Here is a 16,603-nt window from a genome sequence, read left to right as displayed (position 1 = left end):
CGGCGTGAGGGGAACGGAAGGCGGCGTGAGGGGAACGGAAGGCGGCGTGAGGGGAACGGAAGGCGGCGTGAGGGGAACGGAAGGCGGCGTGAGGGGAACGGAAGGCGGCGTGAGGGGAACGGAAGGCGGCGTGAGGGGAACGGAAGGCGGCGTGAGGGGAACGGAAGGCGGCGTGAGGGGAACGGAAGGCGGCGTGAGGGGAACGGAAGGCGGCGTGAGGGGAACGGAAGGCGGCGTGAGGGGAACGGAAGGCGGCGTGAGGGGAACGGAAGGCGGCGTGAGGGGAACGGAAGGCGGCGTGAGGGGAACGGAAGGCGGCGTGAGGGGAACGGAAGGCGGCGTGAGGGGAACGGAAGGCGGCGTGAGGGGAACGGAAGGCGGCGTGAGGGGAACGGAAGGCGGCGTGAGGGGAACGGAAGGCGGCGTGAGGGGAACGGAAGGCGGCGTGAGGGGAACGGAAGGCGGCGTGAGGGGAACGGAAGGCGGCGTGAGGGGAACGGAAGGCGGCGTGAGGGGAACGGAAGGCGGCGTGAGGGGAACGGAAGGCGGCGTGAGGGGAACGGAAGGCGGCGTGAGGGGAACGGAAGGCGGCGTGAGGGGAACGGAAGGCGGCGTGAGGGGAACGGAAGGCGGCGTGAGGGGAACGGAAGGCGGCGTGAGGGGAACGGAAGGCGGCGTGAGGGGAACGGAAGGCGGCGTGAGGGGAACGGAAGGCGGCGTGAGGGGAACGGAAGGCGGCGTGAGGGGAACGGAAGGCGGCGTGAGGGGAACGGAAGGCGGCGTGAGGGGAACGGAAGGCGGCGTGAGGGGAACGGAAGGCGGCGTGAGGGGAACGGAAGGCGGCGTGAGGGGAACGGAAGACGGCGTGATGGGAACGGAAGACGGCGTGAGGGGAACGGAAGACAGCGTGAGGGAAACGGAAGGCAGCATGAGGAGCGTTGCCAGGGCGAAAATGCTTTCAATTGTTGATTGTGCAAGCGAAGGTGTTGCCGTTGCAGACTTGGTTTCTTTGAATCCGCATTTTACAAACTATTTTTTTGCAACTAAATAAAGCGATGAACACTCGGAGACTCCCAGAATGTCAAACAATGTCCGAATTGGACAAATGAACAGGTTTTTTTTGCAGTCGGAACTGCTGCTATAGCAAATTCTGCAGTTTAAATTTTGAAATTTGGTTCAGATGAAGAAATTCGAGGTTATCACAATTGCAGAAATGAAATAAAGCCATGAGCACTGCCTATAAGCATTGCAATGTATATAGTGATTCATAGGTATAAAGATGAGGCATTTGATATGAGTGAGAAAAGTGAAAAAAAAATTGAGCGTTTTATCATTAAGAAACCCTTGTGGCCCGTTCCAAGACAAGGTTGTTGAGCAGGCTGAACAAAATGGTGAATTAAAACCCCAGCCAGCTGACAAAGGGACTGACTCAGGGGCTGACCAAAGGATAATTAAATAAGGCCACAAAATCACTGTATAACAAAGATTTAGCTACTGGCGTGGAAACATGTTCTCGATGAAATTGAGTATGCCGATTCCGAATCTGAAGTCAGAATTTTCTCAGCACTTCAGGATTTTTAGTTATCCAAATGGTCCAACTACAGTAGTTTTCCCTGGTGGGTGATTTTGAGTGATCATAAATTATGATTTTTTTGTATTTTTGGTTTCATTTAAAGCAATGCAACTGTTGTAGAATAATATTTCTCATTAAAAGAGCTTTAGAATGCACTTTAATATCTTTAATGGGCTGTAGGATGTCTCTTAAAATGCACTTCTTGCATTCTCATCTTGATTTCTCCCCACCTGTGGGTGAGGTAAGCGATGAGCATGGTGAGAGGTTTCACCAAGACATTTCGATCATGGAAACTCGGTATCAAGGCCGGTTCAACCCAAACATGATGGGTGATTACTGCTGGTTCCTCCAACGGGAGAACAATTCCACACACAAGCACAAGAGCAAGTGTCTCACACATGTCTGAACATGTCTGAACAGTGTCAACGCTGACTCTAATGAATAGAAGAGTGTAAACTTGAAGTGTTGTTTCTGAATCACTCACAATGGGGCAGATTCCCCTCTCAAGTTTACACCCTTCTTAACATTACCATGTTCTAATGTTTTATTAACCTCCTTTTCTGTAACTTGTTTATGTTCTTGGTTTGTATACTTCACATTTTCTACGGAGATAAATCTTTGTTTTCTAAAAATGACGTGAAAGTAATTACTAAGTACTGATATTAGATGTACAATGTGGCAATCTGCAACAATATAGTATCTAATATGGCATGCTGGGTATCACCAATACATGTACATATTTTGAAAACCTGATGTGCTGGATAAATTCTGACTACAGGTTTGAAATCAGCAGCCCAAATTTAGTTGGCCATGAACCAGACCCAGTCATTTTTGGCCACCGGCACCATCCGAGAGGAATAATGCTCATCGTAATTTTTGGTGGGGTATACATCTCTACAGTCAGAAACTATGTGATAGCATTGGATTGGTGGTAGCCTTTTGTGTGTTATTAGCCGTTTAGTAAGCCCATCCCAAAATAAACTTTTCTGAAACCGGCGTAAGACAGAAGAAGACATTCTATTTAAAACTAATGGTTCTCTCTTAAGGCGCTGTCACACCTTGACGATTTAGCCAGCGTATGCCGACATGAAAAATTTGTCTAAAACGCTGGCACACGTCGAATACGTTATGGGTAAGTTTTGATAACATGAAGAGCACGCTGAAAAACACTGCCATACGTCGTAGTACGCTGGCTTTCATCATTGTACTTTGCGTTTGTCCTCAAATTTTAGCACGCTTGAAATTTTACGACGTATGCCGGCGTATGACTCACACGTTCCGCTATGCTGGCCATAAGTTGTAGGCACGTTATTCGATCATTGACACATGTTACTTGTAAGTTACTCATCAGTCGAAACACGTCAAGGTAATGATTAGCGTACCCGAAACTTATTTATAACCTATGAGTAACGTGTTGTAGGCATGTGACACGATCGTTGACACACGTTACTTATAAGTTACTCATAAGTCGAAACACGTCGAGGTAATGCTTAGCGTACCCAAAACTTATTTATAACCTATGAGTAACGTGCTTTGAACCTATGTGTAAAGTACCTCCAACGCATATTGACGTATGTAGACGTATTTGATTGACGTCTTCCGGACGACCACAGAACTTACTGAACGTGTTTCTAATTTACAGCTACCGTATAATGGCGTATTGGCAGCGTTTAAAAAAAAACAAAAAAAAAACAATAACTTCCGATATTTCGTCATGTGCCGTTACGTCACGTCCGATTGCCTCTTCAGTTTGCTCATGTCTTATTCTTAGTTCCTCCTCTGTGAATATTTTCTGTTTGAGGATATTGTCACGTCGATGTCGAAACTTAAAAGCAAATGTCCGAATATATTTTAAAATTCGTGATAGACTAAAAAAATAATAATAATAAAAAACAACAACAACAACAACAACAACAACAACAACAACAACTTCAGATATTTCGTCACGTGCCTTCACGGAGCCAAGGAGAAAAAAAGAAAATGTGCCTTGACGGAGAAAATAAGTTTTGGGTATGCTAAACATTACCTCGACATGTTTCGACTTATGAGTAACTTAGAAGGAACTTGTGTCGACGTGTGTTAACGATCGCATATCTGCCTACAACTTATTCCCAGCATAGCGGAACGTGTGAGCCATACGGCGAGTACGTCGTAAAATTTTCAGCATGCTCGAAATTGCATGACGTACTAGACGTACTACGACGTATGACAGCGTACTTCATCGTTTTTCAGCGTGCTCTTCACGTAAACCAAACTTACCCATAACGTATTCGACTTGTGCCAGCGTTTTAGACACATTTGTCAGAGGTCGGCATACGCTGGCTAAATCGTCAAGGTGTGACTGCGTGGTTGACACTTCCAATTCTCAGGCGGTTATGATTTGAATCGGCGAGCGGCAGCTTTTTAATAGGCTATGCCACGTGATCGTCGGCGAAACGTGCAGCGCGCTATGCATAAGTTAGACTATCGTTGGGCATAGGTTGTGAACGCAGACAACACGCTAATCATTCGTTGGTATAAGTTATCTATAAGACAACGAAACGTTCTGTGTACGTTACTAATATGTTATGCATAAGACCAATTCATTATGAATATGCCAAAAACTTTTTAAAAAACATCAAAATTTCAGTGTACGCCAACGTTTTACATACATTTTATACGTTGCCATTGCTGGCTAAATCGTCAAGGTGTGACAGCGCCTTTATTAACGGCTATATCTTCTTGAAAATTGTTGGGCACGTAGCTCATGTTATTTGTCTGCAATTGTCAAAAGAAGTGTTCAATTCCAAAATGTGTGTGTTTGTTAAACGGACTGAAATGCACTGATATGTGCAGACTGCCAGACTGTGAGAACCAGGCATCCATCTTTGAGTCAGACGATGGGGAAAGTTTAGATGAGGATATTGAAGAACTGGATTATGGTTATGATTTTTAAGTTCATCTTGAACATTTTATATCACTTACAATCAGTGCATATGATCAGAGATGTCTTAGAAACTATAAAGGACCCGTTTTTGGTTCATCAGACAATATGTTTATCAGCAACACATTGGGCCTAAGTAATGGCCTTGTTCGTGTGGAACACCACACTAGTGTTTCTATTCTGTAATTTTATGCACTACAACAGAAGATGAACATGCTATCATTTACCTTTGTTTGATTCTTCGAAAGTATCCTTCAATAACAACAGGGAAAATATCATGACATTGACCAAACTACATAAATCCGTCCAAATTAGGTATTTTTTCATTTGGGGGTGTGGGGTAACATTGTCTGCCATACTGATCTTAATATACAACGTACAAAAAAGAAATTTAGATTTTTGGATTTCTTAATAAATTTGCTCAACACCCATGTAATTATATTGTTCCAGAACTTTTATTTACTTTCCACAGTAAATGAGAGACAAATACTTTTCTAAAGGCGGTATGATTTATCACACAGGAAATAGACACTGATATACAAGTGTCACCAATGACATACCTTTCAACCTCGGCATGTTTAGCACTATGTGTTGAGAAGCAAATGATCCAAGCAAAAGGTGAGAGAAATTTCATTGTTAATGTTTGACTGATAAAAAAAAATGTTGTTAAGTTGAAGTAGGATGTCTTACCTTTTATTTTTATTTTTGCACAAAATTTTTTTACTGGCCATTTCGCACAAAAGCTTATTTCAGGGTAGGCATATGAACAGGGTGATAACACACAAAAAGCTACCACCGATGCAATGCTATCACATATTTTCTAACTCGAGGGTTGTATGCCTTGCCAAAAATCACTGAGAATTATTCCCCCCAGATGGTACCGACCAACCCTATGGGCTCATGGACCATAGCTAAGAACACCTGCATTTCCCTAAGTAGCAGATGAAAAGTTATTATTTTTTGCTGCCCAATGAAATCTTCAAAAGGGGTGTGTGTTTAAGTTAACCCAAACACCCAATTTTCACTCATGCACTTCCTTGGAGTTTCCTTAGTGTGCATGCAAAGTTTGGGATCGCTAGGTTTCATGGTTTTGGAGTTATGGAGGGGATACACTGACTGACACATACACTGACATTTATTATTATAAATAATGATAAAATGACCCTTTAACACATTTTCAATTAGCACTCTCTTTTCCAAGAATGCACCTTGAGTGCTAATTTAATTCTTCGGTTTTTTATTTATTTATTCAACTTGTAAGTAAATCTAACAAGTTTAGATTTGGCTGTAATTCAGCCTACGGCCGTGAAAGTCTTTTAATGAAATTAAACATAATTATTTATTCATATTATATATAAATAACAATTATCAAGAGGATTCACCCACAATTTATTACAGCGCGTGTGCTGTATACAATTGCACCGAGTTTGAAATGTCCCCGCCGGCGTCTACCACGTCTCCGGTGTCCTCCGTGTCCCCCCCCCCCCCCACGTGCCTCAAGGCAGCCAATGACGGCCGTCCGGTAGATGCAGTGCGTAACCTCGACGGAAATGGCGACAATTGACGGGAATACCCGAGTATTTCAATGGAAATTTGTGAAACTAATGTGTTATATATGTGAAAACCATTTAATTTATTGCTTGACGGAAAAAAAACGAAGAAACGCGCCCCTCATGTATGAACGAACGAAAGACGTCATTTCCGCCCACCATCGCATTTAGCGCCGATCGCCGAATGCTGAAAGGTAAGTTCTTCTTATGCTGTCATTCTTTTGCGGTCCCCTGCCACGCTGTATCGAACAATTTCATTCCTTCTGTTATATATATAAAGGTGCTTATCACAATAACAAGATTTGGAGCCTGGTGTTGGCGCAGTGGTTAGGGCGGCGGCTTGGGATCCAAAAGGTCCTGAGTTCAAGCCCCGTTGGGCCACTGAATTAATACACCAGGGGGTTGACTCAGCCTGTCATCCTTCTGAGGTCGGCGAAATGAGTACCAGTGTACTGGGCCGGTGTATACCCCGGTTAAAATAGGTGTACCATATCCCTGTGTCATAAGAGGCAACCAGGGTTGTGTCAGGAAGGGCATCCGGCGTAAAAACATGTGCCAAATCACTATGCGGATCATACGGATGATCCGCTGTGGCGACCCCTAACGGGAGCAGCCGAAAGAAGAAGAAGAATAAGATCACAATAACAAGATTTGGACATTTCAAATATTAAGTTCACTTTTTAATTGTTTTTCAACTGAAAAAGCATAAATTGCATATTTTAACATTAGTGTACTCATTTGCTTCACCACACGCGCTGTATTGAAGGATTTCACTTGTTTCTATTGCAGCAAGATTGAATTGTTGGAATGTCCTACAGCGGTTAAGGTTCATGTAGGAGCTTGCGCAAAGAGATTACAAGGAAATACACAAATCAACGCATTATATGGGATTTGAACCTGGGGTCAAAGCAGAATGAGGCAAGCTCTCAGATGGAGACCATAAACAGACCATGGGAACACGGATCAAAAAGCCAGTCAACAAAGAGACGAGCACAGCTAAACTCGAATGCGAAACAACAGCTACGGATCACCGGAGAGGTGAAGCAACCAACAAAACTGTCGCATGGATGCAAACAACACAAACAGCCAATATTAAGTCTTAAAGGTTTGCAAGAAGCAACAATCAAACACTTCAGTTGACATACTTCAGCAAACAACCATCCCTCCCTCATTTACACAGGCATTAAAGCCATTTCAAACAATCCTACAATTGCTTTGATGATCGCTGCCTTGGTAACAACTGACATCACAAGGATTCCAAAGACGCAACGCTATGGGAAACAGTCAAAGCAAAATGGAATAAGGACAATGGCAAAAAGCCAGGACAACATCCTTGACAACGGCCAACCATCAGAGCCAAGCAGGAGAGGTTGCGCAAGGTAGGGTGGAAGGAATGAATGATATATAATCGTAAAACGAAAACCTTTGGAATACATTGGGCCAGAACTAAAAAAACGAAAGATGTACATTGCACATGTTCGACAAAATGAAGAGGTCGATGATAACAGGACTCGGTGAATTTTTAGCAGTAATTAAGAGCCCAGAAAGGGGAGAACAAGTGGGCTGGAAGGGAGTGGTTTCTTGTTGTTCTAACACAGATCTTAAACAGTCTTGTGTTTCCTGATCTCATGACAACTGGGAATGGAAAGGGGAGGGGGTGGGGAAGAGACGTGGTTGTGGATCAGACAGCATGAAAAGGACTGGGTGGAATTGTGAGGAAAATGCAGCAAGAAACACAGGACAAAAGTAGTGGAAAACAGGACGGAAGAAGGAATTGCTCAGCTGCACCATGGATACCGTACCGTTACCTACGAGCGACACGTTCTTTTCAACATCAGCATCTTTACCTGTGATTCTGATGCAGCTTCCTTTTCAACTTCATCCTCTGCAACAAAAAATATTACAATAACATTAAACACCTTAACATTGTTGAAAAAACATTTCAACAATTGCGGAGAGCAAAATTTGTGTCGAGGCTGATTGGAGCATAATTCAAGTTTTGTTCATGTGAATATGACTTATTATTACTGTCGGGGGACTGAACGGAGGGTCGGGTCGGGCGGAACGGACGCGGGACCACGCGGAGGGTCGGGTCGGGCGGAACGGACGCGGGATCACGCAGAACCGACGTGGGACCACGCGGAGGGTCGGGTCGAGCGGAACAGACGTGGGACCACGCGGAGGGTCAGGTCGAGCGGAACAGACGCGGGACCGCGCCGAGGGTCGGGTCGAGCGGAACAGACGCGGGACCGCGCCGAGGGTCGGGTCGAGCGGAACAGACGCGGGACCGCGCCGAGGGTCAGGTCAGGTGGAACGGATGCGGTACCGCGTGGAGGGTCGGGCCGGGTGGTACCGTGCAGAGAGTCGGGCCGGGTGGGTGGACGCGGGACGGCGTGGAGGGTCGGGTCGGGCAAAACGTACGCGGGACCGCCTGGAGGGTCGGGCCGGGCGGAACGGACGCGGGACTGCGTGGAGGGTCGGGTCGAGCAGAACGGACGCGGGACCACGCGGAGGGTTGGGCCGGGCGAAACGGACGCGGGACCGTGCGGAGGGTCGGGTCGAGCGGAACAGACGCGGGACCGCACGGAGGGTCGGGTTGGGCGGAAAGGATGTGGGACCACGCGGAGGGCCGGGTCGGGTGGAACGGATGCGGGACCACGTGGAGGGTCTGGTTGGGCGGAACGGACGCGGGATCACGCGGAGGGTCGGGTGGAACGGAAGCGGGACCGCGCGGAGCAGACACGGGGACCGCGCCAAGGGTCGGGTCAGGCGGAACGGATGCGGTACCGCGTGGAGGGTCGAGCGGGTGGAACCGTGCGGAGAGTCGGGCCGTGTGGGTAGACGCGGGACGGCGCGGAGGGTTGGGTCGGGCGGAACGTATGCGGGACCGTCTGGAGGGTCGGGCCGAGCGGAATGGACGCGGGACTGCGTGAAGGGTTGAGCTGGGCGGAACAGACGTGGGACCGCGTGGAGCGTCGGTTCGAGCAGAATGGACGCGGGACGGCGTGGAGGGTCGGGTCGGGCGGATGCGGGACCGCGTGGAGGGTCGGGTCGGGCGGACGCGGGACCACGTGGAGGGTCTGGTTGGGCGGAAGCGGGACCGCGCGGAGCAGACACGGGGACCGCGCCAAGGGTCGGGTCAGGCGGAACGGATGCGGTACCGCGTGGAGGGTTGAGCGGGTGGAACCGTGCGGAGAGTCGGGCCGTGTGGGTAGACGCGGGACGGCGCGGAGGGTCGGGTCGGGCGGAACGTATGCGGGACCGTCTGGAGGGTCGGGCCGAGCGGAATGGACGCGGGACTGCGTGAAGGGTTGAGCTGGGCGGAACAGACGTGGGACCGCGTGGAGCGTCGGTTCGAGCAGAATGGACGCGGGATGGCGTGGAGGGTCGGGTCGGGCGGATGCGGGACCGCGTGGAGGGTCGGGTCGGGCGGACGCGGGACCGCGTGGAGGGTCGGGTCGGGCGGGCGCGGGACCGCGCGGAGGGTCGGGTCGGGCGGACGCGGGACCGCGCGGAGGGTCGGGTCGGGCGGACGCGGGACTGCGCGGAGGGTCGGGTCGGGCGGACGCGGGACCGCGCGGAGGGTCGGGTCGGGCGGACGCGGGACCGCGCGGAGGGTCAGGTCGGGCGGACGCGGGACCAAACGGAGGGCCGGGCGGAACGGACGCGGGATCGCGCGGAGGGTTGGACCGGGTGGACGGACGTGGGACCGCGTGGAGGATCAGGCCGGGTGGACGGACGCGGGACCGCGTGGAGGGTTGGACCGGGTGGACGGACGCGGGACCGCGTGGAGGGTCGGGCCGGGTGGACGGACGCGGGACCGCGTGGAGGATCAGGCCGGGTGGACGGACGCGGGACCGCGCGGAGGATCGGGCCGGGTGGACGGACGCGGGACCGCGTGGAGGGTCGGGCCGGGTGGACGGACGCGGGACCGCGTGGAGGGTCGGGCCGGGTGGACGGACGCGGGACCGCGTGGAGGGTCGGGCCGGGTGGACGTGGGACCGACACACGTGCAATAACTGACGGATGTTCTCCTTCAAAGGGACGATATGATGCGACCGTGTCAATGCAGGTACCAGCGGACAGACAAGTGGACAAGTCGAGTCGACAGCTGACTGAGCCGTCCTGATGCAGGGACAGGTGGCACGGAAAGGCCGGTTCAAGGAACATCCTTGGTTGTGGTCGGAGTTGTCGTCGCTGCGACAACCACAGAGCGCTCTGGTAACAAACAGCCCACGCTTGTTCTTCCCGCAGGTGCCGGCCATAGGCTGAAAGCACGTCTTCCAAGCTCGTCTCGTTCGTCTCTTCGGTGTTCACCCGTGCTCGTGGTGATGTTGACGTCGCACGCCTTGGACGAGGTGGTGACGCCGTTGCCGGCGAGGTTGGCGCTGACATTGACATTTCCATCGGTGCTGCCACCATGCTCGTTGATTCTTTCTTTGTTGACAGTTGTTGTCCTGCTGTTTCTGCTGTTGGAAGTGTTGCCCTCCTCAACGAGGCGATGAAGGATTTTTCCGCCGACGTTGTGAGCAGTGAAGAAGACGATGACGATGACGACGAAGATGCCGAATCGGTAACACAACACAAACTCGCTTTGGGTTCCACGGGATCTCTGGGCCTTGCATTTCCCTCCATCCCGGCGTCGAGTAACGGGAGGTGGAGACGGTGATGATGCTGCAGGTGAACAAAATGAATCAAACAACCGGGAGGAGACTGGAGGGGAGGGGGAAGACGAAGGGGGAGGGGAGGGGGAGGGGAGGGGGAAGACGAAGGGGAGGGGAGGGGAGGGGAGGGGGAAGACGAAGGGGAGGGGAGGGGAGGGGAGGGGGAAGACGAAGGGGAGGGGAGGGGAGGGGAGGGGAGGGGAGGGGAGGGGAGGGGAGGGGAGGGGGAGGGGAGGGAGGGGAAGACGAAGGGGGAGGGGAGGGGAAGACGAAGGGGGAGGGGAGGGGGAAGACGAAGGGGAGGGGAGGGGAAGGGGAGGGAGGGGGAGGGGAGGGGGAAGACGAAGGGGGAGGGGAGGGGGAAGACGAAGGGGAGGGGAGGGGGAAGACGAAGGGGGAGGGGAGGAGCGAGGTTTGGTGTGAGGGGAGGTTTGGGGAGGGGAGGAGAGGAGAGGTGAGGAAGGTGGGATGGGAGGTGAGGGGAGGGAGACGGGAGGGAGGTGAGGGGAGGGAGACGGGAGGGAGGTGAGGGGAGGGAGATTGGAGGGAGGTGAGGGGAGGGAGGTGAGGGGAGGGAGATGGGAGGGAGGTGAGGGAGATGGGAGGGAGGTGAGGGGAGGGAGATGGGAGAGAGGGGAGAGAGGGGAGAGAGGGGAGGGAGGGGAGGGAGGGGAGGGAAGGGAGGGGAGGGAGGAGCGGGGTTCGGTGTGAGAAAATGGGGAGGGGCGAGGTTCGGTGTGAGAAAATGGGTTCGGTGTGAGAGGTTTGAGAGTACTGTACAAGGTTCAGTCATAAAGGTTGAACAGATTCCCAGAGGACGCGCAACCACTTTTTTACGGCGTTTTTGCGAAATCATTCGTTCATTCGCTGGTGAAAGCAGTCATTCTCTCAAATCGACATTCTTTTCGTCATCCTTCCTGTAATTCGTTCCTTCCCACATGGTGCCCCAATTTTAGGTTAGGTGTTGTGGATTGACATGTTTGGAGTATCATATCTAATATCTATATAATTATAATGGTGTGTGTGTGTGTGTGTGTGTGTGTGTGTGTGTGTGTGTGTGTGTGTGTGTGTGTGTGTGTGTGTGTGTGTGTGTGTGTGTGTGTGTGTGTGTGTGTGTCGTGCTACTCATCCTGCAGTTCTGGGCCGATTACATCCAAACTTGCTACGTAGGATCGGCAGAACCCTAATTAATGGAATGAAGAGATTTCATTCATTCTCAACGTAAATGTGTATCGCCACCTCCAGGTGGGGTTGGGTATTGCAGGTCTTGACCATTACCCAGTACAGTGTTCCTGTCCTCACATTTTCCATTGCAGTGTTTTGGGCCCGATTTGTTCTCATGGATCAGCTATTTCATATTATATAGTGGGGCAGATAACAGCAACTTTTGAGAGGAATCGTGCAAATGATGATACAAGCATCAAATTTGGCACATTTTTCAAAATTTGGATTTTCAAATGGCCAATCAGGCAGATTTGATCAGAAAGCCCTGCAAAACAGAAATGCCAAATTTGATGCTTGTATCATCATTTGCACGATTTTTCTACTATCTACTACACTAGTGGGGCGTCTTGAATTATAAGCAGCAGGTATGTTTTTGCTTCGTGCACGGAATCCTGGTTATTTATTTTTGCTTGTACAAAGCTGTCAGTTGCCTATACACCACCCAAATAAAGGTATGCGTCAAAAGAACGTGTTGCATGCTTGGAACAACATCGCCTGGAGGGTGGGTACTCAGATACTTTGTCTAATGTGTATAAAACATGTACAATATGTCAAGCATGAGGTGTGTATATAACGTGTGCAATATATCACATAAAGTGTGTATATAACATGTGCAATATGTCATGCATGAGGTGTGTATATAACGTGCAATATGTCACCTATGAGGTGTGTATATAACGTGCAATATGTCATGCATATCGTGTATATAAAATGTGCAATGTCACGTATAATGTCTGTACACAAGTGCAACATTCTGTTCACAATTGTGCATGTGCAATCCACAACCCATGCAGGTGCCACCACCACCACCTGTGAGTCCCCAAGGCCAAACGGAGCCACCCCCACTCCTGAAACATTCATCTTCATCACAGCAAAAAAACCATGAAACATTGGACCAAGTCGTCTTCTCATCTGTGCCGCACCAATGGAGCTCCACCCCCGGCCCCGAAGCATCCAGGTTAACCACAGCAAGCAACCATGAGTCATGGACCAAGCTGTCTCCTTAGCCGTGCTGCCACCAATAGAGCCCTTCCGGTCTCGAATATGTTTATGTGCCATTTACTACTCTGAGAGAAGTTGGAGCTTTCAGGGATTAATGACAATACCCTGAAGTTCTGTTTGACTCCAACAAATTTTTGAACATTTTCCCCATCGTGATAGTTTCTCCTTTTGGGGGGGTTGGTGGGGGGTGAATTTAAAGAAAAGTCTTGATATTGAGGCCGCATTCAAGGAAATGTCAAAATAAAAGTTGCGGGAAATGGTCGATTTAGTGGGGGCGTAGCTATTCAGATCTTGAAAAGATGGAATACTTTTTTTTAGTGTACGCAGTCAAGGCACATGGTAGAGCAAGAATTGGTACACTGAACAGATCAGGACCACTGATCTAAATATAACTGGATCACTGGTTTGCTGAAAAAATTGAAGTCACCGGCTGCTATCTTGGTAAGCGGCGCGCACAACGTCCTGAGGGCATGTGTTGCATTTGGGTGGTAATTTCACAGGTAATTAAGTGTCTAACATATAACTTGAACCCGAGATATCGTGTAGCTTTGCTTGCGTGGAGCTCAATCTTTTCTTTTCCTTTTTTAGCAGCGTCTCGCTGCTCGAAGAGAGCTCGGCGTTCTTCTTCTTCTTCTTCTTCTTCTTCTTCTTCTTCTTCTTCTTCTTCTTCTTCTTCTTCTTCTTCTTCTTCTTCTTCTTCTTCTGACAAAACCTTTTGGACTCAGCTCTTTTATATACAGGATCCGGATCTCCTTAAATACTAAACACCTGCACACATCCTCGCTTTGAGGGTGCCTTTTGAGAGCGTCTATCATGAACTTTTAAATATATTCGGACATTTGCTTTTAAGTTTCGAAAAGTTCACGTTACTATTTAAAGATTATTCCATTTAATGTATTGTAATTTCGTAAATACACTATTTTCTCGTCATGAACGAAGATCGTCCATGACGGACGTGACGTGACGGCACGTGACGAAATATCGGAAGTTGTTGTTTTTTTTTAATTTAAATTCTTCTTCCTCTTCTTGTTCTTCTTCTGGTGAAGACAAAACCTTTAGGATGCGGTTCTTGGACACATTTGTCCTTGTTATACATGGTCTAGGCTCGTGGAAGAGCTATGACACAGAACACATCAGGACACACCACAACAAAGGGAACATCAGGAGAAAGGGGAAACAAAAACAGGAGGGCGGAGGGAGAAAGCAGACGGAGATGGACAAACAAGGGATGCAGGTAACAGTGAGCGGTAAGGGAGAACGCAAAGGGTGTACAATATGGATAGGGAAGCAATATTTTGAGAGGGGTGGGGGTGCTTTAACAGGTGTAGAAAAATCATGATTTTGGATGGGGGAAGACTTGAGATTATGGTGAACAGCTGTCTTGAAGACCTGGAGGGAAGAATGAGATTGAAGAGACCATGGACGGTGGTTCCACAGGTGGGGGAAAAAAAGAGGAATAACTGAATGAAGCTGAGAAGTGGGTGCAAGTCACGGGCAAAGATGGAGACCACCAACTAGTCTGCGATGGCGAAGTAATAGATCCATCGACTCAGCTTCATCACGGGAGATTTCAATAATCCTGAAGGACTTCTTTTCCATGGCGTCAAGATGAGCAAGATTTGAGGCGGGGAAGCCAGTCCAGAGGGGAGAGTAGTACTCTATGAAACTGGGAATGAAGGCCTTGTTGGTGGATAGGAGTTCAGGTGTACCAAGGAAGGACTTTGTACAATGGAGGCTGCCCAGTCTGGTGGCTGGCTTGGAGGCCAACATTGAAATGTGGTTTGCCAAAGAAAGATCATGGCTAATAGTGAGACCCAGTAGTTTGAATGACTGAAGTTCCTCAAGAGGATTAAGAAAGTAGATTGGGGGGGGGGGGCAGGAGGGTGGTTGCCAGATAGTGAGAATAAGAAGATACCTTTTATTTCTCACCTTTTTGTGAGAGATAGTGAGATTTGTCAGGATTGAAAGACATATTCCAGGTGAATAAGAAAGAAATGCTCAAACGTTGAAGTTTTAATGAATACATAATGTTGTGACTATAATCACTATTTAATGATTAAATAAAAAAAAATCCCTCAGACATGTTTCATCAATAGCTAAGAATGTTTCAGTATTTGGTCAATAGAAAACATCCAACAAATTAAATATGCACATCTCCATTTCAATGTCCTGACATGTCAAGCAGAAAATACAGGATGCAGCACAATGTGGGTGTGGATTGCACGTGTGAGTAACAACAATCATGGAGGTCGTCGAAACTAGTCACACACCAAAGAAGTGTGGTGGATTTATTACAGATGAAGGAAAGTTACGGTGAGCTCAGATTTTCAGATTTAGGAACAGTTTTTTGTTGTAAGATTTACCAAGATATAGATTAAAGCTGTTGTGGAATTTACACTTTAGGACTAGCATACACACATGTACAGTTAGGCCTCAACGTTAAAACAAATCTATATAATAATACGCTTGTTTGTCTGTCCGTTCGTGTCTGTGTGTAATATTTCATTCCACTCCACCCATTGGTTACACAGTTCACCTGATACCACCCACACAATTTCAACCTAAAAAAAAAAAACAGCCACCATGTTTGAGGTTAATGCTGTGCGAAACCAGACATCTTTGGAGATGTCGTATTCACAATCGCCATGCCCTCCTTATAAGTTTTCCCTTTCAGTGTAAAATGACCAAATAAAAGTGACAGATAAAAGGATTTTGAATGGATAGGCATCACCGGCCTTGTGAAGATTGGCCTCAGTGATGAAGGCAGTGGTCTGTTGTCTATACACCACCCAAATAACTATGTGGCATGATTTCAAGTGGGGCTTTTACATTAGAGGTTATGCAAGAGGTTGAAGGCTTGGTGTGGGGGAAGGGATCAACACCTTAGGGTTGTAAGGGGGAGGGTGAGGACTTGGCGTTTGTGGGGAGGAGGTGATGGAAGGGAGTTGAGGACTTGGTCACATTTTACATTGCGTGGATGTTCCGTGGATCTCTGCTGCGAAGAAATAAAATAACTGAAATGGTAATCGATCCGCCATGAATAAAAGTGAAGCCGTTTCGGGCCTTCCCCTTCATAGGAGCAAAAGTGCACCAACTTCTGGCTGAATGCAAAATCTTTTTAACATTGTACCAACAAGGGAGTGATACCGATAGTATTGAAACAAATACACAAAGGATCTTGAAATTCATAATGAAGAACACATTACAGTGCATTTATGCCAATCGTACAAGACTATATCGCATCGTTGGGACACGACCAATTTCTTCAGCTCCAGCAGAACGATCAGTCGGGCCAAACTTATCAATAATAATCTTCGCTCCACAATCACTGGAGAATGGCTTTCTGAGCTGGCATTCCTCGGTCCTGAAAAGGATCTTGCATCAAGAGTAGATTCCTCATGGGTGATTGACAGCTTTGCCAGAATACACAAAAGGTGCAAATATTTAATATAAAGGTCAGTTCAAAAAATTGAATTTATATTTGCCTTAGAAGTAATGCCATAGAATACATTATTAGATTGCTTAGACATAGAGAATTTAGATAGACAGCAGAATTAGTGTACTCATTCCATGATGGTTTTATTTTGCTCCAGCCGAGGTAGTTTTTTTTGTATTCCAAGTCGAGGCTCATGCAAGAGCGAAAAGTTCATGGTTGAGAACAATAAGG

At 48.3% G+C, this 16,603-nt stretch overlaps 1 protein-coding gene across 1 annotated transcript in view; it reads right to left on the bottom strand.

Annotated features, from left to right (window-relative positions):
- Positions 1-10,782, bottom strand: part of LOC147022069 (protein spire homolog 1-like) — a 78,482-nt gene extending 67,700 nt beyond the window's left edge. The window contains exons 1-2 of the mRNA XM_085892639.1: positions 10,123-10,782; positions 7,894-7,931 (exon numbers count right to left, since the gene is read on the bottom strand). Coding sequence (XP_085748765.1) covers positions 7,894-7,931; positions 10,123-10,681 — 597 coding nt within the window. The 5' untranslated portion in view covers positions 10,682-10,782. The remainder of the gene's footprint in view (positions 1-7,893; positions 7,932-10,122) is intronic.
- Between the last annotated feature and the right edge of the window lie 5,821 nt (positions 10,783-16,603).

Source organism: Eptatretus burgeri, chromosome 8 (genome assembly GCF_056783735.1).
Source record: "Eptatretus burgeri isolate ZD-2024b chromosome 8, Ebu_testis_v1, whole genome shotgun sequence".
NCBI lineage: Eukaryota > Metazoa > Chordata > Myxini > Myxiniformes > Myxinidae > Eptatretus > Eptatretus burgeri.
The sequence above is the reverse complement of the archived record's forward strand: the minus strand, read 5'-3'. Positions and strand labels throughout refer to the sequence as shown.